The sequence below is a fragment of the Rhipicephalus microplus genome, unplaced genomic scaffold (genome assembly GCF_043290135.1).
Source record: "Rhipicephalus microplus isolate Deutch F79 unplaced genomic scaffold, USDA_Rmic scaffold_18, whole genome shotgun sequence".
Taxonomy (NCBI): Eukaryota; Metazoa; Arthropoda; class Arachnida; order Ixodida; family Ixodidae; genus Rhipicephalus; species Rhipicephalus microplus.
In genome coordinates, this window is record NW_027464591.1 from 10,070,345 (window position 1) to 10,097,378 (window position 27,034).

At 46.5% G+C, this 27,034-nt stretch overlaps 2 protein-coding genes across 2 annotated transcripts in view; one reads left to right on the forward strand and one right to left on the reverse strand.

Moving 5' to 3' along the window:
* The window catches only part of LOC142785144 (gamma-secretase subunit Aph-1-like), a 181,707-nt gene that overhangs the window by 51,932 nt on the left and 102,741 nt on the right, over positions 1-27,034 (forward strand). The gene's annotated exons all lie outside the window — the stretch shown is intronic.
* On the reverse strand, positions 6,095-12,851 carry LOC142785187 (facilitated trehalose transporter Tret1-like). The gene is made up of 4 exons (XM_075883644.1): positions 12,581-12,851; positions 11,925-12,148; positions 9,809-10,095; positions 6,095-6,437 (listed from the first exon to the last, which is right to left on the reverse strand). Exons 1-4 carry the CDS (start codon positions 12,849-12,851, stop codon positions 6,095-6,097), a joined length of 1,125 nt encoding a protein of 374 aa, XP_075739759.1.

Sequence of the window (27,034 nt, forward strand, 5' to 3'; positions counted from 1 at the left end):
GTTGGTTAGCGTCGTGCGCTGAGGAGCGCGAGGTCACTGGTTGGACGCCCCGCGTTGCGAAATACGCCTTCTAGTTTATTTCTTTCGGATCTGCAAATACTATTTACGACGTCATATTCGTGACGGGAATACGTCACGAATACGTCAAGAATACGGCTCCCCTGACGGAAATACGTCAGGGGAGCCGTGGGTGACCCCGGCATAAAACACCTTCGTGTTTAAAAAGTTATCTGTTGTGTCGTTTTCTTCAAATCTACGCTGACAAAGTGTTATTTCAAAAGTGTGGGTGTGCTAACTTCCTTGTCACTACTGTAATTACGCCAGCAGGAAAAAGTAAAGGACTAAGCATTGATTGCACGGGCGAGGAAGGCACCGGCCTTTCAAACTACAGATGTCTGAAAGGCTGAGCTCGCCTCCCTTTGCTTTGTTCTGTGATCGGTCACTTTGAGGGGCACCCTAGCAAACAAACAACTGCCACTTAATCTCATGTTGAAGATTAACGTATACCCTGTTTCTAAAGGAAACATTCTCTTCCGCGCGCCACTTCGACGCATGCTGGTTTCTCTGGAGCATGGCGCGTACAAGGGAAGATATTCGCATTTTGTGCTCTTGAATGACGGACCAGGCTACCAGTCAGCAAGGGCTCTGTAGCGTCAAACTATTCCATCCGGTACTTGTTTTCTCTTGTTTACACATTTTTTGTTTCCTTTTGTGTTTGATATCTCTCTACACCCATTTATTCTGTGGTCTGTGGTTGCCGAGTTGAAACCCTCGAATACAAGTGGACAGCTAGGCGAAGTAATTAACAAACAAGTGTATGAGAAGTAACAACCTTTTACTCGTAAGCCTTCCTGAAGGCGATTATGAGAGTCACGCAGAGACAAAACTAATCCTCATTGCTTGTTCCTTCATCGCCTTATCAATATAGTTAGCGATATTGAACAGGCACATCACATTGGCTAACGTCATAACGGCTTGCTGCATCCTATCCGTAAAGTTTCTTAACCTTTAAACTGAAATAGATTCCCTGCGCAACTCGTATGAGCGTTGAAAACTGGAGACATCAAAAGTTTGCTGGAAGAGGATTTCTGATTGATTGATTGATTGATTGATTGATCGATACGCGGGGTTTAACGTCCAAAAACGACCATATGATTATGAGAGACGCCGTAGTGGAGGGCTCTGGAAATTTCGACCACCTGGGGTTCTTTAACGTGTACCCAAATCTGAGCACATTGGCCTACAACATTTCCGCCTCCATCGGAAATGCAGCCGCCGCAGCCAGGATTAGAACCCGCGATCTGCGGGTCAGCAGCCGACTACCTTAGCCACTAGAACACCGCGGCAGGGGAAAGAGAATTTCTCGCTGATTATTGAAATCGCTACAAAGAAGCTGTGGGAATTCACCAGGCGTAACGTACGGACCACGCCATATATTGAGTGATCTTTAACAACCTCTACTGCAGGGAAAGGTTTATCAGTTTGAGCCAATAGTTTGAGCTTGCCCACGTCTCGATGGATAAAACATCTTCTGACCCTGAATGAGCTGCTAGAGCGTTTTCAGTGGCACACGGTCAGCGACCTACCCCTATAAAATCATTTTCAGTGCTTTTGGCCAACTTACGTTCCATGTACCATGAAACTGACATCTTAAAAGCCTTCATGCAAATGTGCCTCGCATTATAGGTACCTGCACAGTACATTGCACGTACAGTACATGTAGTGCTTCGCTCCTAATAATGTATTGGGTGTTTCACTTAGCAACACCACATCGTATTGCCTATTGCCGCGGTAAGGTGAGTCCCTTTCTGTTGGCAGTATCGAGAACAGAAAATCAAATCATTGCTTATAGACAATAAATACAGCATGCAGAAGCATCCCTCAAGGCAGACTCAATACCGAACACGAAACTGCCATCGGAAGGGGGACCTTTCTGCGTTCATATGGATGTCTATGACATCGTACTGCCAAAGTGTGCTCGCATGATCACGACAAATGCAAAAAAGAACTCACGCATTTGATTTTTTAAGCCAGACCAGCTTATGAAACATAGCCTTGACTTTCTCCATCTCTTCTTCTTTACGCGTGCACTTTTTAGGAGTGTGAGGCTGCTTGGTAATGACGATGAAAGTCTCGAATAATGGCACCTACCCAGAAGGAAGATCGCAATATTCAAAAAGTGAGAGGTAGGGAAATATTTAAAAAAAGAATGAGATCAGGCGCAAATAGCAGTGTAAGAAAACTAAAGCTGAAGAATTACTTGCAATGCTATTTATTCGCATATTGCAGTTTCTCAAGCATAAATTATACGCACTAGACTTTGTGGTCAAATACTGCACTGGAATAAGAAAGATCCAAGCGAAATGTGCACTTGCTTCTGTTTACTTAAAAATAGGATCTAAAAGCAGCATTCAATTAAACAGTATTGCTACTTTTTATATTCTGCCTTTGATATCTTCATTATGCCACCTCAAGGGTATCTGCTACGCTGTTGAAAAATATTTATTAAATCAGGGTGGCTTTCATACAAAGTTCAAAAATTAGCAATATAATACGGAGTGATCCCCGTAATATTTTTCAATATTCTTGCGATTCATGCGTTAACTCCTGAGAAGTATTCGTTTCTTGCCCATCACTCAGGGTGGGTGTGAGCCCCATAAGTGACATCATGATCAAAATTCTCGTGATCATTGATCATCCTAAGCCATTGCCTTGAAAATATGCGCAAGGACATGTTTCCCCGACGTAAATACCAATGAAATGTCTTTCCAAACAAGTGAAAATAAGCAAATACCTTCTGATGTGCAGTCTCATAACCGAAAAGTTAGCATATTTCTGGTGCAATCCGGCGACACCACATAAAAAGAATTGATTCACTTTGACAGCTGCTTCAGATGTTCAGAAAAGCGATATCATTATGAGAAACGTCGTAGAGGAGGTCACTGAATTCATTTAAGCCACTTGGGATTATTTAACGTGCACATCATGCATACCTGTAATGGGGAGATCATCTTCAGGAATGAGCTTGGCTGCCTCGTGCTCCTTAACACAAAGCGATGATTTCTGTAAGCCACCAGAGCAGATGCGGGCTTCTACAAGGGGCACACGTGTTCAACACGAAGGCTTTGCAAGAGGGTGAAAAAAACGGGAAATGAACAACGTGATATAATCCACAATGACACTAAAGCAAAAAAAAAATGAAGGGGCCAATGTGACACCAATGTGGTGGCCTCCACTATATGACCCGACATAGGGAGATGGTGCCGATGAATCTTGGCTGACGCAAACGGTATATATTGATGGCAATGGCATGACTAGGACATCGCCACTACGACGACATAACCCTTATGAAAGATGATAACTTTATGACAATGTTTCATCAGTGTGGATGTCATGGCCATAATCATCACCATCAGCCTGACTGTGGACACTGCTAGGTAAAGGCCTCTTGCATGTTCCGCAAGTCAACGAAGTCCTGTGTTTGTTGCGGTCACGTCATACAGCAGAACTTACTAATCTCATGTGCTCGTCTAACTCTTTGTCGCTCCCTCGCGCGTTTCCTCTATGTTATTCTTAAAATAACCTTAAAACACTTCTAATAGCTATTCCTCGAACACCCTGACCTTATTCCTCCATCACCCTGACACAATAAACTTTTCAGGAACAAGGTAAGTTTTGCCATTTCCCATTTATTCAAAGGGGTAGGAGCGTACGTAGAACACTGTTCTTGGGTAGAATACGTGTGTTGTCTTTCACGTTCTTCCCTGCCTTCTTTGACCTGTTAAATAGCCCCGCCAGAGGACCATCGTGCTATCATGGAAACGCTGTTTAGTTCAGTTTTCTCAAAATCGGCATTTCCGTTAGATGTGCAGTTTCTTATATCTACCTCGTGTACGCGTTACCCAGCAGGTCACTCGTAGTCCACTAATAGTAAACATTGCAGTGAAGTGCCCACAGTAAGCGTACTGCACTCCGAATGTTGTCCAAGGCGAAAGCCATAGGCATCTCATCCCAGGCGAAGTTTTACAGCGGGCATCCCGCGTTGGTGACATCGGGGGCAAGTGCTGCAAATAAAAGCACAGCATACCTACGGCGTTAAATATGATGGGTTGGGCGAAGCCTCCGTCTGTCCATCCAACAGTTAATCCATCTGTTTGTCCGTCTATGTGTCTGTCCGTCCACCCGTCCACCCATCCATCTGTCTGTGCTTCCGTCCACGCTTCCATTCATTCGTCATTCCGTGTGTGCGTCTGTCTGTCTGTCTGTCTGTACGTCTGTACGTCTGTACGCCTGTCCGTCTGTCTGTCTGTCTGTCTGTCTGTCTGTCTGTCTGTCTGTCTGTGTGTCTGTCTGATGCTTCCGGTTACGCCCGACGTAAGACAAAGAAACTACGAAGAGCTGCGCCCCTAAAATTACTATCACGAGAGGACCTAACCATACGACGTGATGATGGCGTCAGATATCACGAAAACTTGTGACGTCGTTATGACGTAATCATGACGCCCTGTCAAACTTGAAATGATGAGGTCTTCACATGACCTTGTGGCAGACCTTGCTGCAGAGTGCTACAGAATCATATCTTGGTCAGAGGTGGTCCTATCAAGTACAACAGACAAAATAGAACTAGCAGAGTTTTTAAGTTTATTAATAGGCGTAAGGTGTGCGATGTAAGAAGGTATAACATGGAGAGAATTAAACACGCTCTGAAAAACGGAGGCAACGTCAAAGCGGTGAAATACAAACTTGAATAGGCAAAAAAAAAATAGAATGTATGCACTAAGGGACAACGAAGGCAAAATAACTACCAATATAGATAGGATAGTTAAAATAGCGGAGGAGTTTTACAGAGATCTGTACACTAGCCGGGACCAGCACGACCTTATTACTTTAAGAACTAGCACTAATTCAGATGACACCCCACCAGTAATGATTGAAGAAGTCGGAAACGTTTTGGGGCGCATGCAAAGAGGCAAAGCTGCTGGTGAGGATCAGGTACTCGGCTGCTGACCCGCAGGTCGTGGGTTAGATTCCCGGTAGCGGCGGCAGCATTTTCGATGGAGGCAGAAATGTTGTAGGCCCGTGTACTCAGATTTGGGTGCACGTTAAAGAACCCCAGGTGGTCAAAATTTCTGGAGCCCTCCACTACGGCGTCTCTCATAATCAAATGGTGGTTTTGGGACGTTAAACCTCACAAATCAATCAATCAATCATGGTGAGGATCAGGTAACAACAGATCTGCTGAAAGATGGAGGACAGATTGTGTTAGAAAAACTAGCCACCGAGTTTACGAGGTGTTCTGTTAGAAAAACTAGCCACCCTGTTTACGAGGTGTCTCCTGACGAGGAGAGTACCAGAGTCTTGGAAGACTGCTAACATCATCTTAATACATAAGAAAGGAGATAACAAGGACTTGAATTACAAGCTGATCAGCTTGCTCTCTGTAGTATACAAGCTTTTTATAAAGGTAATTGCTAACAGAGTAGAGAAAACATTACAAATCAATCAACCAAAGGAACAAGCAGGATTTCGAACAGGGTACTCAACAATCGACCACATTTATATATATATATATATATATATATATATATATATATATATATATATATATATATATATATATATATATATATATTTATTCGATGAACATACTTCAATATAATCGTAATGAAGCAATGCATTCTATTGATTAAAATTCTTGTAGTGCTCTTTATTGTTTACTGAATGTAGTTCGTACGTACTCTGTGCCGTTAGCCACAGTGCAGGCAAAAAAAAACTAATAGTGCTATATATAACGATTCAAAGTTGCGACCCAATGAGAGGTTTTTTGCCTTTATTACATGCGTCGAGGTTCATTGAAAAACGTGACAGGGCAGCAACTACCTTACTGATGAGAAATTGAACAGACTCAGTAGGTTTGCGAAAGAAATATTTTATCCATGGAAGACGTAGAAATCAGAAACATATTTATATAGAAGATACCCGGCTTAACACCGTAAACATCACTTCCTGCCTACTCCACGTTGCAGCGGCAAACCTATATTTGTGCCAGGTGGAGCAACGGCGGGTACGACGCGGCCGACGGTCTGTCAGGCGGTTATCTATGAATGTCCGTCAGTGTGCGTCCTTCGGTTTCGGGGATGAGAGCAATGGCAGTGACCGCCACCACTGCGACAACCACGCTGAGCGTGAGCAGCGTTTCCCTGTTCTCGAAAGCGGCGAGCACGTCGTCGTCGAAGTGGATCATCACGAAGGTCAGCGACCACCGCGACGCCCACACGAACGAGGAGCCGACGTATCTCCGCCGCAGAGGGATCAGCTCGCCGGTGAGCAGTGCGGGGATGTGGCACAAGCCCACCGAGTAAGCCAGCACGAGCAGGCCCACCGAAAGCAAGACCGTCCAGCTGGCTCTGGTGGAGTCCTTGTCCACGGTCCAGTCTCTGTCCGGAAATCAGTATGCATAGTGCTCATTTTTGAATAGAAGTGTTGCTTCATTTGCTTATAATAGAGAATAAAGGAAGTGTGGATGAATCTCGGTGCTGCTGCGTTATAATTGAATGTGATTTTTTTAACTTCTCCTGCTCAACTGAGAAATCTCCAGTGTTTCTTGATTTAATAAATAATTTCTGCCAAGATGAAAACATTGACACATCAAAGACTGTAGCCTATTTAATCTGTTCGACAGTATGTACGGGTAATAAGATAAATGGAAGAGATATGCACATTTAAAAAGATCGGACAAAGGTATGCCGCTTTTCAGCCTGCTATTTCGGAAGCTAAGTAAGCAATTTTTTTCCTTACTGTAGAGGGCTAACGTCTGCGAAGCACTTTATTCTAATTTTATTAACAGAATATTTCACAGTACTGAATGCACGCATAAATATATCTATATTCATTTTTTTACAAAACTCGACGGAAACCAGCCACTCAAGAAACATTTCGCTGAAATCAATATATTGATGAGAAGCCCCTCTGAATGTCTTTTTCCGGACATACACTTGCACAGTATTACGCCTACTCTACAAAAACTGAGAGAAGCGTTATGTAGGTCTCGGTGGCAGAAGCGTCATTCCGGATTAGGAAGAAAGAGGGAAGGGTAAAATGGAAGCGGACGAAGTGTTACTCAAACCTATCTGCCAGCAGTTACTTCTGTAGGCTACAGGTTTTAAATTAAATGAACAAACAAACTTGTGCACCTTACGAACCTACGAAAGTTGTTCAGAATTTTGTTTACCACAACGAATAATTGAAAGAGAAAAGAGAGAATGCGCAAAAGTGCCATTGTGCCGGAAACTTGGCAGAATTGATTTTGCATGAAACAACATGGCTTGACTGATGCGAGAAAACATGATGCGAGAACAGTACTGCGTTCTTATACAGCACGAAAATGACTAAATGGCTCCTAAACATCAGTTTCGCCAACACAATTACTTATTTTTGTTTAGATGGCTCCTGCCTAGACCCCCCCCCCCCCTCTCTTTAATGACTCGGGTATGTCTATATGCAGTTACATTCTTATCAGCCTATCACTATCTGATTAGCAGGGTGAGCTCCGTTGATTAAAGAACCTCAGGCATTGAAAAGCTCGACAACGTTTTCACTAAAGGACCGAATGCTGGCGTTGTTAAAGCAAAGATCTCTACCATAAAATATGATGGGTCGTCTCCTTATGCACGGGCTTATAGTAAACTGTTAAAAATTTACACCCTCAATGATGCCACGTTCTTCTATAGGTTTTACAAAACTTTTATCTTTACAAATTCCCTACGAACGATGTGGGGCTCAAGCTACATGTATTATGAGCATCAGTGTCAATAATTTTTAATGCTTCGGATAGACAGACATGCATACCTCAATAAGACATGATCTTTCGGCAGGGATGGCCAAGAAGATAGTTATTGGAATATGTTTCACCATTGTCGGAATTGCTAGTTACAATGGAAACTCGTAAAACAAGGAAATTATAATCACTGCTACCTACGAATTGATCGTATGATTTCTTTGTGAACCAAGTGCCTTTTAACCGTTTCTGTTCTTCTACACGCCTACGTCAGGATGCTCTATTAGTCTTCTCGTTGATTTGGTCTATACTAAATCTGGCATATTTCTTTGGGGGGGGGGATGATGTCTGAACCATGAGCACAACAGCTAACGGTACGAATAACATGACAAACCTGTCGTCTACGTCATTAAAACCCTTTGCGAAAGTCCCTGTCAATCGTATAGGGGCATAACATGCTCCATTGTACGCGGGTATGTCGCACAGCTGACTCTCACTCAACATCTCTTCAGGTGAGTGAAAATAGGCATCAAAACATTATGTTAGGGGGTCCAACATATCATATGTTAGAGATCGCTCTGCTGCTGTAACTCTGCACTTGTTGATTTGTACGCATGTGCTTCTGCCATTCAAGTTATAGTTCGGCACTACTCACCCCGTCCGATGAACGATATTTGTACTTGCACTTTGTTTCGAAAAGGGGAAGTGTGTGCTGCAACTAGAGTGTTTGCATTGCGCCAAAGAAAAAAAACTATTCCGTAGGGGGCAGAATGTAGTCGGTATGCCTGGTAAACCCATGATATATATGCACGCAACAACAGAAAGTAAGCAAATGTGGTAAACGTCTTGGTAATACCTAACCGAAAGCGGTGTTAAGCGGCTACAGCCACAGGCTGCTTCGCATAGCAATGATTCTCACAATGCGTGGTATATACAGTTATTTCTCACACTGACAAGGTTCTTCAAAATTTTCGTTTGTAGGCATGCCGTCAAATTGTCAAATTACGCTGAAGAAGCTACGTGAACAGGTTAGGAAGTCCGTGTTCTTTAATAGGAGAACGCTTACATGAAGCCAAGATGATCCAGTGGTCGCAGTATGAACAAAACAGCTGCGACCAGTAAGGCCGACAGACCAAGGAGTCCACGTCGGCTGGCTTTTTTTGTTGCGGTAATGGCTAAGGTGGCGCATCCTATGTGCAAGATGATTAGGAACATAGCGAAGGCCTGTGGGGGCACGTCTGCCACTGCGCCGGCCATCACCTGCACAGCTCGAAGCAGGCAAAGCTGAGCGCAGGAGATGTTCTGAAGAAGGTACAGTAACAGACAAGCCGTGAAATTCCTGCGATTGTTTAAAGAGAGCCATACATAAAACAAGTGCAATTACAACAGAAATCTATTAAAGTAAAATCATTGTCAGGTTATTTTCTCGCTCAGCGAGGCCATGACGCACTCTCTGGTGCCCTGCCGCATGTGCACGAATCAGCCCCATGTGCACGAAAGATTTTCTTCTTCCTGGTTATTTCTGTAAATTATATTGCGATAAACCTCATTCGTTCATTTCAAGCCAGTGTCGATCATTTCTAGCCTTGTAATGACCCGTATAGTAGCTCCCTTTACCTGTATTGAACGCCGTATACCATGAGCGTTACGACGCCTCAAGATATAGATGGAGGGACGAAAGGGTGCGTCCGTGGAGCACTCCGAATCAAACAAAAATGGTGGGAATTAAACTCAGCCATGTAATGGATGTTGCATAAAAAGAAGGCAGTTAAAACTGCGTATAGCATACACTAATTCTTCCTTAAAATGTTGAGTAATTGTTATACTTAGCTATAACTTTACCGACACTACGAAGTCAGTCAAAGGTCAGGTAAAAGCTGTCACTGTAGGTGTCATGTGATTACACACACTAAGTAATTAAGGGAGGCCTCTACTAGGGACAAATTCAATTCATTAAGTAATGGATCAAGCCCTCTTACAGATGGATAGTGTTAGAGGCCGCGCAAGGCGTAGTCTTCAAACAATTTTCACCTGGCTTCCTTCGGCCATCGGCTGGCATCTGCGGATCTCTGCTGGTCCGAGGCGCCCTCGACTTTGCGCTGTCGGAAGTCAGCGGGCGGGTCGATGCCGTACAGTCGCAACACGGCCGTGTCAGCGTCCAAAGAGCGGTCCCGTGCAAGCAGCCAGCGCGGGTTTTCGACAATGTAGCGCTGCATCGCCAGCATGGGGACGGCCGTGAGGGCGCAACCGCCCGCCTGCACTTCCCAGGGAAATCCGGACAGCGAGTAAGCCGTCAGAAGCCCGGCGCTCATGGCTACCTGCAAGTATACCGACGTTAAATTCACGAGTGGCCAATAGCACGCGGTGAACGATCTCTCTTGGAAGAAAATGCCGAAAGCAGTGGCCACTTCGAGGTGCCTCAATAGCCACACGATCACCAGCTGATAAACAGAAGATGCAAAGTACAATTTCCGATCTGTGCGAGTGCATTCCGAAGTAAGAGAAGTTGCATTTAGAGATGCAACACTTGCGTCAAAACCTGTGTGTTAGTGAGGCACGAAACGAAAGCTAACCGAAATTACGCGAGTAAGCGATTGCATTACTTAAAAGCTATATGTCGTGATCATACTAATTATTTCCATACTACACACAACGTGCTGTGTCAATGTGCACAGTGTTTACTATAATTTTTCATGCTTCTGTAAATGCACATATCAACACATATCAACAGTTTCGTGCTGCGAGATATTTTGGTTTTATTAAAAGGAGAAAGAGTGGCACCGGGGCACGGTCGCATAGAAAAAATAGAGCGCGAAAAATCGAGGAGCCTTAAGCTTCGCGTTTAAAAGTTGAACACGATAGTGATACTCTGTTCCGAGTGCGTACTTCAAACACTTGGTAAATGAAATATTTTCAAACTGCCTAAGCACGCACTACGTGACCATAAGGTTGCAGTAGCGAGTGTGTTTCTATTAATGGGTGACTGACTTTAAACTATGAATTTGTCGTATTAATTCCATGTTGTGACCTCCAATAGCAATGTAAGCTTGTACCACGCATTATTGCGCAATTTTTCATGGTGTATGTATACAGGACGCGCGTGTTAAGTACGAGTTCCTTCTAATGCATTTTCAAGCAGAGGAAGGTATTTTCACTGTACCCAGGAGCAGAGACATGGATGTGTGATCGAACACCCGCATGCCATGCAAACGACCATAGTTCGATCCGCACTCGATACCAGAATTCTTTATTTTATTTTATTTGCATCTTTCTCAATTTTTCGTCATGCAAAGTTGCTTGTTTTAATTTTTTTTTCACGCAAAGACTATAATTGCTCGCTCACAGCCAACGACGTCCATACCGACTCCGTGATTTCGGCTGAACGAACTATTTAATGCTGTCGCGTAAAATGTTTAGCATAAATAAACACTAAATTAGAAGCGACTCCACGGCACTACCACTGGAAGGGTTTGAGAGCAATTAGCTTTTCCACTATAGCTCTTCGAGGTCTCAGGGGGCTACCGAGGGGCGTGAGTTTTTTTTAAAACAACCCAGCCGCCTATTGGTGTGATCGAGCGTTGTCAGCGAGAAAGGTTTTCTTAGTAGAAGTAGTGTATGATGTGGCCATTGCAGATTGTGCACTGTGATTAGATCAGACATGTGGCAAGTGCATCGCTTGGAATCTAGTTAGTTATCAAGGTACTGGGCTCTGAATGTCAAAGCGGCTACCGTTCAGGTGCTGAAACAGCAGAACGGAGTAGGACGAAGAAGAGTGGCAGAAAAGCGCGGCTTGCATTGTTAGCTACGATAGCTCCCCGCAATGGCGCACTGCCGATGGTAATCGTGGAGTTGTCGCCGAGCTGTTTGTGAGGCGGGTGACACAGCCATAGTCGACAATGGAGAGCAGTCGTGGTATAGGTGGTTTTCATGCCAGGCTAACTGGAACTCAACCACACAAATTTGATTTGTTATTCGTCTGATGAACATTCGGAAGCTTATAAAGGGTACGTAGTCTAGATCAAAGTACGACCAGGTATTACGACTGTCGAGATGCGCGGTGTCAGAGAGAGCTAGGGGTCGAAGCCCCTGAGGGAGAACGAGTCGCGGAGCGAGCTTAAACCGGACGGCATAAAGTAGTTCAGCGTACCTCCGGAAGACCTCCAAAAGTGGTTCTCTTGGCTGGAGGCGCGACGTCGGCAACGTAGAGACAAACGCAGTTGGCGACAACGCCCACAAAGAGACCGCAAGCAACCCGGCCGACTAGTATCACGCTCACGCTGTTTCCCACGGCCAAGCACATCCACGAACTGACAAGGCCGGCGGAAGACAGCAACATAATTGTTCTGTGGCCGACTAGATGCAGTAGAAATCCTGAAACGTGCATCATGGACGAAGAAATGGTGTATTACTTAACCACACTAAAGAACAACGCAGTGCATCTTATTTAGTGTTTAACACATGTTCGTGAAGTACCGTACCATAGTTATGCAGAAATACTTCTTCTAACTTATGATTTACAACGGCTTAAAAGAATACCCATCATGAAACAATTTCGAGCAGCTTCTGCTTCGTGTTACGAAGAGGCTGTCTTTAAGGACATAAGAAAGCAGAGCAGAAAAATGCACATTACTCGAATATTTTAGTACTTCAATAAAATGTAGGTTTATTGGGAAGCGAAACATGAAATGACAGCTGGTGCTCGCCGTCCTGGCTCAGCTGATTTCCTCAAACAAAAACATGCACTGCGTACCATAGAAGTAAATAAAAAGCTCACGTAATTTCTCGGCTGCGTCGCTTGCTCACCTGAGAACAGAGAGCCCACAGTGGCACCCAGGAAGAGGCTGTCGGCGATCCACCTGTTCTCAGGCGGAATCCGTGGCAGGTCGTACCAGGGTTGGCGTTCAATGGATTCCATGGCGGCCGAGGCGAACCCGAGTGCGGTGCCAGCGGCCAAGGTACCAGAGCATGCGACCAGCATCGCGTAAAAGTGGTGACCGCAGGGCAGTGCGCTGTCCGGGTCCGTGACCGGCGTCGCACCCTTGGCCGGCGGCTGCATGCGCCGCAGCGCCTCCATTGCCGCATTGAATGGCGGGGATTGCGGCTCATTTGGCGAGCTGAACAAGGCGGGCGCTGTCGCGGTATGCCGCGAGGACGTCGACTCGTGGCTATGCCTCGACGAGCTACGAATAGGACAGTATAGTGATAGAACCACATCGTTATACAAGGATGGGATGGTCACGAACGCCTGCATGCGTCTCCTCACATTACCCTAACCGAACCTCACTTCATGGCAGATCTAATGCTCGAACTTTCTTCTTGTTCTCTTGTGCTGATGTTCCATGGCACCACCTAAGTTTGTAGACCGTGCTCGGTGCATCGCTATACGAGCCACGTGTTGTGCATTTAATAAAAAGCTTTTATATGGTGGATCCAATGGGCACCTTTAGGCTACATGACCCGGTGTGATGCTGGGCAGTATTAAATGCGAAGTACTTCTTCACGAACTTCAGCAACTTAGCGCGTATCTATCTATCTATCTATCTATCTATCTATCTATCTATCTATCTATCTATCTATCTATCTATCTATCTATCTATCTATCTATCTATCTATCTATCTATCTATCTATCTGTCTGTCTGTCTGTCTGTCTGTCTGTCTGTCTGTCTGTCTGTCTGTCTGTCTGTCTGTCTGTCTGTCTGTCTATCTATCTATCTATCTATCTATCTATCTATCTATCTATCTATCTATCTATCTATCTATCTATCTATCTATCTATCTATATATCTATCTATCTATCTATCTATCTATCTATCTATCTATCTATCTATCTAGCCGCCTACAACTTTTAGCTTTCCTGGCCGTTTCAATAACGGTATCGATACCAAACTTGGTATGGCATAACATGACTGTATGAAGAACATATTTGACTAGTCATAACATGAAAAGCATGATGTGGATGTCATAAATGTCATGATTTACATTTCATGATCCTGCAGCTCTTACAGTGATTTCGTTCTTATGGCATGTTACAAAACTGGTATGGCATGACATGATTGCATGGCGAACACAAGGGACAGACCCTAACCTGAAAATCATAATATTCATGTCATGTAAGAACATGACTACACGCCAAGCTCATGATGCGCTCGCGGACGTTTCGCTAGCGTCACATTTACCAAATTTGGTATTACAGTACGCGAATAGATTACGAAAGTATGTGACTGATGCAAACATGATGATCATAAGATGCGTGTCTTTTAACAACATTACAACATTCCACGCTCGTGATGCGCTGGCAGCCGTTTCGGTAGCTTCACTTATACCGAATTCGGTATTACGGGACCTGAATGAATGACGAAGGTATGATACTGGTGCAAACATGATAAACATGAGATGCATGACATGTAACAACAAGACTACAAGCAATGCTCATGATGCGGGTCGCGGGTTCGAATCCCGGATGCGACGGCTGCATTTCCGATGGAGGCGGAAATGTTGTAGGCCCGTGTGCTCAGATTTGGGTGCACGTTAAAGAGCCCCAGGTGGTCAAAATTTTCGGAGCCCTCCGCTACGGCGTCTCTCATAATCATATGGTGGTTTTGGGACGTTAAACCCCACAAATCAAATCAAATCAATCAGCTATGCTCATGATGCGCTCACGGCCGTTTCGCCAGCTTCACATGTACCAAACTCAGTATTACGTGACGTGAATGGACAACATAGGTAAATGACACATACAAACATGATAATCACGACTTGCGTGTCATGTAACAACATGAATACCTACAACACTCATGATGCGCTCACGGCTATTTCGCTAGCTTTACATATGCCAAATTTGGTATTACGTGACGTCAATGGATTACGAAGGTATGTGACTGGTTCAAACATAATAATCAAGAGATGCGTGTCATGTGAGAACATAACTACATGCCACAGTCAAGGTGCCAATACATTTCGGCGTGACGGGGTGCGCGTGGTCACCGGCGTTCATTTCGTCGGGTCACGCCGGCGTTTCCACGCCAGGCACCAGTCCTGCCATGAACTCGCAGGCACGCGCCGCGCTGCGTTGCTTTGACGCATGCGCGTTCAGCGCATCCGGCATCCTTTCGTCACGAAAAGTGGGAGACGCTGTGTTGTCTGGGTAGCGCATGGGCGTGAATCGAAGCATGTCGCATTTCGCGCCGTTCATCGTTGGGCCGCGCCGACGAACGCTGGTCGCGCTGGCCACACCTTGCATCAGACTATTGAGTGCTCGCGTTCTGCTAACGTAGAGTCGGTGTTCCCAGCGTGCGCGTGAGTCAACGCAACATTAGAGTATATTGAGCCCTTCATAATGCGCACGCGGCCGTTTTACTAGCTGCACATATACCAAACTTGGTGTTACGTGACGTCAATGGATGACGAAAGTATATGACTGGTGCAAATATGATAATCCTGATACGCGTGTTATGTAAGAACATGACAACATACCACGCTCATAGCTTGCTCGCGGACGTTTCACTTCCTCCACATATACTAAATTTGGTATCACGGGGCGTGAATAGATGACGAAATTAAACGACACATCCAAACATGATAATCATGACACGGAAGTCATGTACGGCCGCATTCACCTCCACCTCGTAACGCTGCGCTGATTTTAAAGTGACATGTCAACCTTTTTCATTCGTGCTTCGCATATGACCGATTCCCACTGTGTGTGGGATCTGCCAATTTTTTTCAACCAAGGTGATCAGAGACCAACCAGTCCTGTCGGCTAAAATCAGTTGGCCGCAAGATTCTATCGATTTCAGGAGTGCAAATACATCTTCATTATAGACGGTGGCAGAAACAGTAACTGTCATAAAAATTACTTATGCTCTCGTAACGTCCTTAGGATAAATGCCGCACGCTACACCTGTGTCACACTCGGACAGCTTTCGCACAGGTCCTCCGGGTCTTCCGTGCATCATACGGAGCCTTAAAGTTCATCGGCAAATATCTTAAAATATTGCGTGTTAGTTCTGCGAAACTAATTTATACTCGCGTGCCAATGTCTCTGCGCTTTAATTGCGAACGTGCCTACTTCGCACAGAAGTAAGCGAAAGGTCTTTCGGTTTGGCACATTCGTGGGGGAGTGCTTGTCAGGATGTTGCATTCAAAGGTGAAGTGTGAAGTTTGGTTAAGGGAGTGGAAAATGCTAGGCAAGGGTTAACCCTAATAGCTCCTAACATTGGCTACAATGGCTGACTTTCCGCTTATTCTGCAGTTAAGGCGCCCAACTTGAACGCACCTCGGGAACAAAACTAGTCCTCTCCTTTAAGGTAAATATTGAAGTTATTACCTGCTCGATCTCCTTCTGGACGCCAGGGCAGCAGCGGTTAGAGACAACGTTCTTGCCTTTCGTTCTTCTTCTTCTTCTTCTTCTTCTTAGTCTCTTTTGTCGCATGGCAAGCTTGCTCGCTTGGCCCGTGTGATTCAGCTGTTACCGAGTTTGGGGGATTTGCTCTGAACCGGTGGTTAATATAGGCATAATGTTTAGAATTGAGACGAAGAAAAAAAAGCCTAATTGGTCAAGGTGGAAGTATAGAATTTTTAAGATGAATGTTTTATGTACCATTAAACTAGGCATAGAACAACGCAGAGGCACATGCAATCACCTAACAACAAAAAAAAGGCTGACCTGCAGTAGTTGGAACGAAAATAATTTACCAAGGAATCCTCTCTGTGTGATTGATTGATTGATTGATTGATTAAAACTTTATTTTTGTCCTGAGAAGACGCAGGGGAGACCCCGCGCCACCCGGCTAATCCCACGTTGGGACCGTCAAGCCGAGCTTGGCGGCCTGTTTACGGGCCCTCTGGACGGCCAGGGTTTGATCCTTAAGTTCGGGGCTGCGTAAGAGCGCAGCCCACCTGTCCTCGCTGAGGGCGGGGCCGATGGCTTCACACTCCCACAACACATGATTGAATGTGGCTAACAGTCCACAAGCGGGGCAATCCGCACTTGGATACCATTCAGGGTAGATGGCTTGAAGAACCACAGGGTTAGGATACGCACTGGCTTGGAATATTCTTAGGGTGACTGCCTGCGCCCTGCACAAGGCCGGGTGTGGGAGAGGGAATACCCTTCTTGACATATAGAAGTGCTTTGTCATTTCGTTGAACGTAAGTAAGGGTTCCCAGCGAGGCAGAGGGACTGTGGAGGCGGCGCGGTCAGTGAGTCCTCGCGCGGCCTCGTGTGCGCCCTCGTTCGGGTTAGAGGTAAAGCCCTCAATCGACCCCAGGTGAGCGGGAAACCAAGCGAGAGAATGGGACGTGATACTCTTGACGCTTTGGAGAATGCGGAGGGCCTGAGGGGCTACCATCCCAGTTTCTTAGGCTTTGATAGCCGCCTTGGAGCCGCTGTATATTGACTCTCTGCGACAGTCTAGCATAGCCAGCGCGATTGCAACCTGTTCAGCTCTGACGGGCTTCAATGTGCGTACTGTGGCGGAGCAAGTGAGCCTGGAATTTGAGTCGACGATAGAAACAGCGAATGCTTCTTTTTGGACATATGGCGCAGCATCCACAAAGCTTGCATCAGTGGGGTTGCTACGGACGTGCTCGAGCAGAGCTCTACCCCTGGCCCTACGCCGACCGACGTTGTGAGCAGGGTGCATAATGCGGGGAACGGGTGCGATGCGCAGTTCAGACCTGATGTTTCTGGGAATCTGCATGGAGTCGGGGCACTGGTCAATAGAGTTGAGGCCCAAATCATCGAGTATCTTGTGGCCCGATATGGTTCCGGAAAGCCTGAGCAGCTGTGAGCGCTCTTGCGCCTCGATTATCTCTTCGAGTGTATTGTGAACACCGAGCTTGAAAAGGTTTTCAGTGCGAGTGCTTACAGGCAAGCCGAGCGCGAGCTTGAAGACCTTTCTTATGAGGGAATTGAGCTTACTTCTCTCTGCAACATGCCGATTATACATTGCCGCTGAGTACGAAAGGTGGCAGAGCACAAACGCATGTATGATGCGGATGCGATTGTCTTCCTTGATTCCGCGGTGTCTGTTGGTGATCCTCCGGATGAGGCCGAGAGCACTTTCCGTCTTGGTAGTGATCTGTTTCAGTGCAGCTCCGTTAGCGCCGTTGGACTCGATATACATTCCCAATATTTGGAGCGAATCCACTCTGGGCACTGGGGACCCGTCACTAGTGAAAAGCCGTATTTCTATTTGAGACGCAGGTTTCCAGTCACGGTGGCCGCCGCCTCGGGGTCTTTTCTTGTTCAGATTTCCAGGGGGAGCACCTGAGACCGGTGGGACGGAGGAAACGTTCGGTCACGTCGATTGCGTGCTGCATGGCTTCCTCAACTTGACCATCGCTCCCACCGGTGCACCAGATGGTTATATCATCTGCGTAGGTGGTATGATTGATTCCTTGAATCTTCGCGAGTTCCTTGGAGAGCCCGATCATCACGATGTTAAATAGTGTTGGTGAAATAACTGAGCCCTGAGGCGTGCCACGTGAACCGAGGTTGATCTCTCGTGAGAAGTATCCTTCGATCTTGAGCTTGGTAGTTCTCTGGTAAAGAAAGGATCTCACGAAGTCGTAGACCCTCTTCCCTAGCCCTAGGCTGGCAATAGACTGGAGAATGAATTCGTGAGAAAAGTTGTCGAAAGCCTTCTCCAGGTCTAATCCAAGGATGGCTCTGGTATCTCCTGTGCTCCGGTCGATGATCTGATGCTTTATCAGCTTCATGGCGTCCTGTGTCGAGAGACCAGCTCTGAAAGCAATCATATTGTGGGTGTACATGTCATTGGTCTCGAGGTTCCCCTTGAGTCGGTCCAGAAGGGCGTGCTCTGCGACCTTATCGACACAGGAAGTTAAGGAAATCGGTCTTAGATTATCTATTCCTGGTGCTTTACCAGGTTTCGGGATTAGAACTGTGTCGGCCGTCTTCCATTCTGCGGGAACCTCCCCACTGTGCCACACCTCATTATTCTTTTCCGTAAGAAATTCGATGGAGTCATCGCCAAGGTTCTTGAGCATCTCATTGGTTATGCCATCAGGGCCAGGGGCGGATTTGGCATTTAGGGAAAAAAGAGCCTGCCGTATCTCGGCCACAGTATAGTCCTGGTACAACTCCGGCACGTCGCACCCCGCGTAGTCCGGAAACTGTGTGGGTGCAGAGCTATCCGCGACTCGCAGATACCTGTCTATAAGCTTGTTGACAACCAATTCCTCCGGGGTAGAGTCAGTAGCAAGAGGGATGGCTCGCGCGAGGGATCGCCTCTGACTGGACCTGGTGCTGCCCTGAACGAGAAGGTGTTTGAGAAGACCCCAGCTCTTCCCAGATCTGAGCTGACCCTCGATGCTCTCACTGAGCTCATGCCATTGTTGTTTACACAAGGTTTTGCAGTGCTCCTCGATCGCCCTGTTAACCTCGGAAACCTTCTTGCGGAGCCTCCTGTTATGCTTCTGTCCCTTCCACCTCGTGAGTAGGGCTTGCTTGGCTTCTAGTAGGTGTGCCAACCTGCTGTTCATATTTTCAACATCGAGGTCAGTGACGACCTCCTTGGTCGCTGCCGTGGCGTCATCTCTCATTCCTTTGTACCATTCTTCAAAGTCTGTCCCAGCTGTCGGTGCTCTCTCCGCTCTGACTTTGCGAAAAACGTCCCAGTCGACCACCTTGAATTTTTTCGTCCTAAAGCGGGCAATCGCGAAGGATACCTCGATGATGTAGTGGTCACTTCCGAGGTCTAGAGCCGTGTTGACCCATTTGACCCCATCTATATGCTTCACAAAAGTCAGGTCAGGGGTGGTATCCCGACATATGGAGTTACCTCTCCTAGTGGGGAAATCCTTGTCAGTTATAAGCGTCAAGTCGGCTTCTATCGCAGTCTGCCATAGCTCGCGTCCCTTGGGGGTATCATACATGTATCCCCACACGCTGTGTGGGGCGTTGAAATCCCATACAACTACAAGGGGGTAACTACTGGCCATGCTCACAGCCCTTTTGAGGAGAGAGTTTGCTCTCGCCCTGCGATTACCGGGACTGCAGTATACGTTGAGAATAAAAAGGCTATTTCTTCGAAGACCCTTCTTGGGTGAGTTCATTATAATTTCAGTCATTACGTACTCAATGATATCGGCAACTGCACCGAGGTCACGCGATAGGTAATTGTACCTTCTGCTGATAAGTGTGGCAACTCCCCTACCTCCTGAATGTGATGACGCTACTAGGTAACCCGGGAGTTTGATGGGGGTGCCAGACGCAACTTCCTGAACAGCGATGATTTGGGGCTTAACATCGAGAGTTCTTAAATATTGCTGTAGAATGGGCTTTTTGTGAGTAAGCCCGCCACAGTTTCATTGCCAAATTCTGAAGTTTTCCTCCACACTATCTATGTTTAGGCTGAGGGGATGGTTGAGCAGCTATAGCAGCCCGGAGGATCGCGCCCTCAGTCGGTGGCGCTAATATAATGCGTTGTGCTGGGACCGTTGTGCTGGGTGCGTTGTGCTGGCATTAGGAGCACTGGGACTCCGTGCTCCTAATCCCATCTTGGGGTGCGCCACGGCTTCTTGAATTTTCGCTGAAGTAGCCTGCATGTTCACAAAGAAAAACTTGAGTTACGACAGGAAGTTTACCGCCTCTTCTTCTTGTGTGTTCTCAACCGCTCGGCGCTTGGTTCCACTAGGCCTATGAAGTGCCTCAGACGTATCCATGGCGACCGGGGTTGGGGCGGACTGCACCGAAGGGGGCGAGGACGCGATCTTTCTAATCTCCGCTATCTCCGCTGCTAGCCTGCTCTTTTCTTGCTTAAGCTGCGCGTTTTCTTTCCCCAGCTGCTCGTTAGCTCGTCGCATCTCGTCGAGCTCACTCGCGTGGGGAGAACCGCGATTCGATTCGTCGCCTCTAGGAGACTCACCTCTTCCTCGGGCTTTGTCGGCCCAGGAGAGCGTCGGCTTCTTGCTGTTAGAGGTGGTGGGCGTGCGGGAGCGGGACCTGGTCGGCCCCGACGAAACGTGCCCCAGCTTTGAGTTGGAGCGAGGCTGAGAAGTGGAACTTCCCCTGGCACGTTCTGTCGACCTGGAGCGCGAGCCGGAACATACCTTGGAGGCACCACGGCACCTGGATCCGGAGCGGCCTCCCGAGCGTCCCCTGGAACGGGGGCGTCCTCTGCGCTGAGCATCCGTGGTGGGTGACGAAGACTGGAACTCGTCCGCAGTGTCGAGGTGACGTTGCGGAGACGGTGACGCAGCACCAGCCATTCTGGCACGCTCACTGCGACGACGGCGCACAATGTACGGGATCTTGAACCTTTGAGAACAGTCTTTGCTAGCTGTGAGATGCTGGCCACCACAGAGTTTGCACTTGGGAGTACACACATGTTGCTTGTCAGGGCTTGCGGCACCACAGCCTCGGCAAATCGTGTCACCGGGAGTGGGGCACACGTCAGCGCGATGACCAAGACGGCCGCACGCATGACACACGTCGATTCGCTTGCGGTAGAGTGAGCACTGCATCAGCACTGATCCATACCTTTCAAAGTTCGGTACACGATACCCGTCGAAAGCGATGAATACCGTGCCAGTTTGGGCTATTCTCTTGGCTGCTAAGGCGAGTATATTATTTGGGTTGACCACCTTCGCATCGATGACGTCAGGGCCGTCTTGATGTGGGACGTTGAGAATCACCCCTTTGCAAGTAGAGTGTGGGGCAGTCTCGTGCACCTTGCCCTAAATGAGTATTTGCTTCATCCGAACGTATCGGTGTGCGTTTTCGCGCTTGGGAGTACTGGCAACCATAATATTTTGCTGCAGATTCGGGCATAGAGTATCCTGGCACAAATCTTCCTGGCTTATGCCAGCGGCAACTAGTATTGCGTCTGCCACCGTAGCTGCACCAACTTTCGAGATATTGAGTCCACCTCTCGGCCGGATCAAATCTTGATGTCATCTTGAGGAAGGAAGGGCATCTTTCCCGCCCGTATTGCTTTGGACTTCAGCGCAGCGCCTCTCGATTTGCCGCGGCGTGCGCCCGGCTGCGACGATGGCACGTTAGAGTCAGCAGTGCGTGTTTTGGCGCCAGCTCTTCTGTCCCCAGCGGACTGCCAACCTTTTTCTTGAGTAAACTCTTCTTCTGAAATATCCTCTCCGTGCACTTCATACTCCATCGTGAGCAAATAATTCCGCGCACCGGGCCTCCGAAGGGCCGGCCGCAGGCGAGAACAAGCCCAGCAAAAGCGCGGTCTCCCGAGCCACTCGTTAGGGTTAAAGAGGGCACCGCTCCACAGGAAAAGAAATTGTTCCTAACTTGACAAAAACTTACTGTGGTCAAATATGGTATCGGTAGGATCCTGATGACTTCTCGGAACCGATGCGAGCAACAGTTCATGAACACTTGAAGAAAAAACTCTCTCCTCTCTGTGTCGCCGAAGAAATCACATATGGGTAAGCAAATGTTCATTTTTTTGGGGGGGAGGGTGCCAGAGAAGAAGCTACAAAGAAATAATATTTTCTGAGTGAAGAGTTATTCCAAAGTGTCTCAATACAATGTCAAGATATGTTTTCCCGGCTAGAGAAAGGACGGCAAGTTAGTGAAATGTGATCAATATTTTTTTTGGGTTCTTGACAGTTAAAGCATAGTGGAGAGGGCACCGAACCAGCCCTGTGTAAATGAAAATGCATGTGTGTTTCTTTTTAGCTTATTTTCCTTCTCAATCTCTAAGATGCGAATCTAACATAGTATGGACGTTTTCGCTTATTTTCAAACATACGCATGAACCTCCCTTCCTTTATCTTTTGTCGCTGCCTTCATGCTTGAGGTTCCTCAAGGTATATCTGTACCAGCTGGCGCTTTGTTTGGTCTTTCTTGGGGTATTGCTATTGAACTTACAGAAAACGGTCATTTATCAAAGCCCCAGGTATTATGCGGATAGCAAATGAACAATATATGCAGGTAAGCAATCCGTCCTCTTATTAGATGCGAAGCAGCCTATGGTCAGAGATTTTCCCTTGTACGTCGTCATAGCCACGCTAGTACTTGTAGAACCCACTAGATGGTTCTGTTATAGAGCACTCGCTCCATTCCGGCGCGTGCTCGGTATCAGTGGAGACCACTATAGCGACACTGCGCTCCTTTCTAGGAGCGCTTACTCCTCCTATCTAGGAGCGCTTACTCCTAGGAGTAAGTAAGTTTCTAGAAGCTCTTACTGCTCCTATATAGGTCTGCGGTAGAACGCTCGCTTAACTCCTGCAAGTGGTCTGGTATTAGTGGAGATCGCTAGAGGCGCTGCGCCGCTCTGTATAATAAAAGCGTTTACTCCTCTTCCTCTCTCACACACAGCGTAATAGTATGAATGAAGACATGAGCATAAGTGTGGTGGAGGCGAGCGCTCGGAAAGCGGCTGTGCGCGTAAATTATCAAAGTCTACAGTGACGAGTAACGAACACCTCTTTACAAAACTTCAAGTCGACCCATGGCTGCTTCGCACGCTACGCATGCTTCGCCTACTTCACGCTCGTCTGAGCGACGTGTGTGATTTTTTAACGGGTGTTTTTGTAGAGTTAGGCACAGCCGAGCCAAAGCGGCTTCGCTTGCACGTACAAGAACCGTGCTGCGCATGCGCGAGGAGCAGCCACAGTGCGTGCCTTGCCGGTGTGCGCATTCCAGGGGAGTGATGTCACAGCCTCTGCAGGCGCATTCTCATCGTACTCGGTGGCTCATACACCTCAAGCCGCACTGCCCTCTTCGGCCGCGTCTGCCGCGGCAGGATTAAAAAAATTGCTGGAGTGGAAGCGCCTGCAATGCTTTGACAGCAAGCGTGAAGCCAGGTTTTGCCCCCCAAAGATCTCGAAAACATGCTCTGTTCTGGCAGCTTGCACTTAGGGATCAAGGGATTTTGATTTGTTAGTGTAACAATTAGGTAATTATGAATTGATGGACAGTTATTCCCGACAATGTAAAAGAGACGAGTATCGGTGACTCCATCTTAAATAAAATCTGCTTAGAAATAGAGGCTTACTAAGAAAAACGAGTAACACGAAGAAGCCCTTTCAGCCCTTTGCGACCCGAAAACGTTACATTAAACTCGTTCGGCCTGCGAGCAAAGTGCTCTGTTTCACTCGCCAAACGCCGGCAGTTTATCACACCTCCAGTAACCGCAGTCGCCATCTTTTGATGGATACGGTTTCACCCCTGTGCAGTGCTCTCCGCTCCAGCAATTTTTTAAAACTTCTTTGGGCGCAACGTACATACAGCGGGGCATTTTTCCCTATAGTATAACCATGTAGACAGAGAGCGGAGAAGCTTAATGTTGAAGTAGTTGCTGGGCAATTAATGGTTGAGCATAGGAAGAACAAACAGAAGAAGGCTAAGCTTGCTGCGCCACCCGCCGTGGTGGTCTTGTGGCTAAGGTACTCGGCTGTGGACCCGAAGGTGACGGGATCGAAGCCCAGCCATGGCGGCTGCATTTTCGATGGAGGTGAAAAGGCTTGTGGCCCGTGAGCTTAGATTTAGGTGCACGTTAAAGAAGCTTAGGGGGTCTAAATTTCCGGAGCATTCTACTATGGCGTCTCTCATAATTATATGGAGGTTTCGGGATGTTAAACCACAACAATCATCATTAAACGTGGTGTGGAGACACCGGAGCAAAAGAAGTAACGTCTAGCAAATCGGTGTCGCTAGGAGGCCGATTGACTGATTATGCGGTCAAGTTTAGCGAAAGTGTCAGTATGACTCGGACCTCCCCTATTGACCTCATAAACAACCCGTTTGGATACGTGTACAACGTGTGTGAAAGACTTCACGCCTGTAATTAGTACCATGCGTGAAACGTTGATTTTAGCGCGGCTCCCTTAGCTCACACTACGTATATATTCGTATAGGCCAGCAAAGCCCTTGCTAGCCATATAGAAGCTTTTTGCTTGCAGATAGCGGAAAAAATTGGGCCTTCTTGGCTACTCATTTCAGCTACGCGTATAGCGAGGAGATGGAATGGGAGGGAAAATCCTTTGTCGATGACGAATAAATTTGGTCATTTTGTGTATATTAGGTCATTGTTATCAAACATGCGGTTATATTTCTAGAATTACATGCAGTTTAAGAAGCATGAATATTTCGTCATGCCAATTCGGAAGGATAACTTTGACTAAACAGAGATATCTAAAAAGTACATAAACATGTTAGAATATTTTGAAATGAGAATAGGCAAGCAAAAAAAAAGATGTAGCAATGTGAGTGTCTTTGAACCGAAGGTTACAACATGGTCATGATCTACGCATGAGTCGACACTGGTCAACAGGAAGCTGAGGTTCGACTGATAGCTGAACATACCATAAGTTGTGTTTATCGATAGGCGTAAAACATTGATTTTTTGTTTATTGCATACAGTTCCCATATCACTTTACTGTGATAAGCCGATTGACATAGCAACTTTCTCAATAAACAAAAAAACGTTGCTCACATGGAAGTACATAATATGTTCGAGATTCTTAAGAAACAACACCAGAACTGCATATAAAGACTGAAAAATTGCTAGAATACCTGGGAACTAACAACACACGTAATATCAGGACAGAAATATTCATAAACACTGAGAGTTTCATAAATTAGGCCTTTCATTGATTGATTGAAATCTGGGGTTTAACGTCCCGAAACCACCATATGATTATGAGACACTGTAATGGAGGGCTCCGGACATTTCGATCACCTGGGGTTCTTAAACGGCACCCAAATCTGAGCACACAGACCTACAGCGGTTAGTCAGGTATTTTATAAATATGTTTTATGAGGCAGTGTTCTATTTAAAGGTGCAAGGTTCTACTGAAAAACAAGCCTATGAAGAATGCAGCGAGATTCCGGCAGCTTTATGCTAACACAGCCAAATCTTGAGCGGCTGGTTGTTTTATATGTAATAAATCAAAGTATAAAAGAATGCTGGTAACACATACTTTCACTTCAATCCACCTAGAACGTTTTCTGAGCAGTGTGAAGAAACTTCGTATGTGCTTCTCAGTTGTAACACTCAGAGGCATTTGCACAATTTTTTGAAGGGCATAAAGAGTCACCAAAGAGCAAAAAGATTTTCCCCGTATTAGTAAAGTGTACTTTCACAACCCCGAAAACACCCCCATTACCGCGAAATTACGCTTGGTAAAGCTGAAAACGCGCGAAAAGAAAATGAGTTCGGACAACACACCGTGAAATTCTTGCACCAAACACCATGCCGTTGTAAATTTTCAAAGCTGCTACTTGGTTCTGCGTAGCTTCTAGTCATTGAAAATGAAGCGCATTGTCTTCTGTTGGCGCCGTATATAGAGTTTTCTAAAATAAGCTAGAGGGGACTCTTGCGCTGCGATCATACAGCAACCATGAGAATGATGGGTAGCACACAGATTCGCCTATAGTCTTTGTACTTGCGGGTAGCGAATCGTACTTGCGGCTTCTTTTATTGCTGGTTTCGGTTTCGATTTGAAGGAACGAAACTTTGTGACTACATTTGAAATAGTAAGTCTCAAACAGATAAGGTCACAACCGCTGAACATTTGCAGATTTTTGTTTCGTAAGAAAACAGCTCCCAGCCACACGAACCCATACGGAGCTAGAAGCAGGCCAGAAGTACAAAGATTAGACAAATTCGCGAACTACTCATCATTCCCACGCTCGCTGAAGCACCATGCGTTGCAGATCGCATAGAAACTAGCGCCAGAGTTACCTCTAGTGTACATTATGAAATTCTATGGTTGGTGCCATAGCCCTTGCATATCAAGTTCCAGAAAATTTCATGGAGCCAATGCCGTGTAATTACGAAGAATGCACTGAAATTCGTTACGTGCCGCGAGGAAATTTCGGCACGAAATTTAGAATGAATGTTGAACCTTGATTTTCTCCTCTAATCATGCACTTATGACAGTAAAACTTATGTCAATAAATTTTTAAAAGTGCAGTTAATTAATCTAAACCAAGGTATTGCTTCTCTTTAGTGTTCCTTTGTATACTGCTTGATTTAAATAAATTTAACGCCTTACTAAAAACATAGTTCTTCACCGTGAACATCGAGCCCTATAGTCACATTTATTTCTTCCCAAATTCTAGTGGCTAAGGTACTCGACCTGTCACCAGCAGGCCACGGGATCGAATCCCGGCTGCGGCGGCTGCATTTCCGATGGAGGTGGAAATGTCGTAGGCCCGTGTGCTCAGATTTAGGTGCACGTTAAAGAACCCCAGGTGGTCGAAATTTCTGGAGCCTTCCACTACGGCGCCTCTCATAATCATATGATGGTTTTGG

Coding starts and splice junctions, on each gene's coding strand:
- LOC142785187 (XM_075883644.1), bottom strand. CDS start 12,851: ATGGAGGCGCTGCGGCGCATGCAGCCGCCGGCCAAGGGTGCGACGCCG. Junction 12,149..12,580: donor TGTGGGCTCTCTGTTCTCAG/GTGAGCAAGCGA, acceptor TGCACGTTTCAG/GATTTCTACTGCATCTAGTC. Junction 10,096..11,924: donor CTTTTGGAGGTCTTCCGGAG/GTACGCTGAACT, acceptor GTATACTTGCAG/GTAGCCATGAGCGCCGGGCT.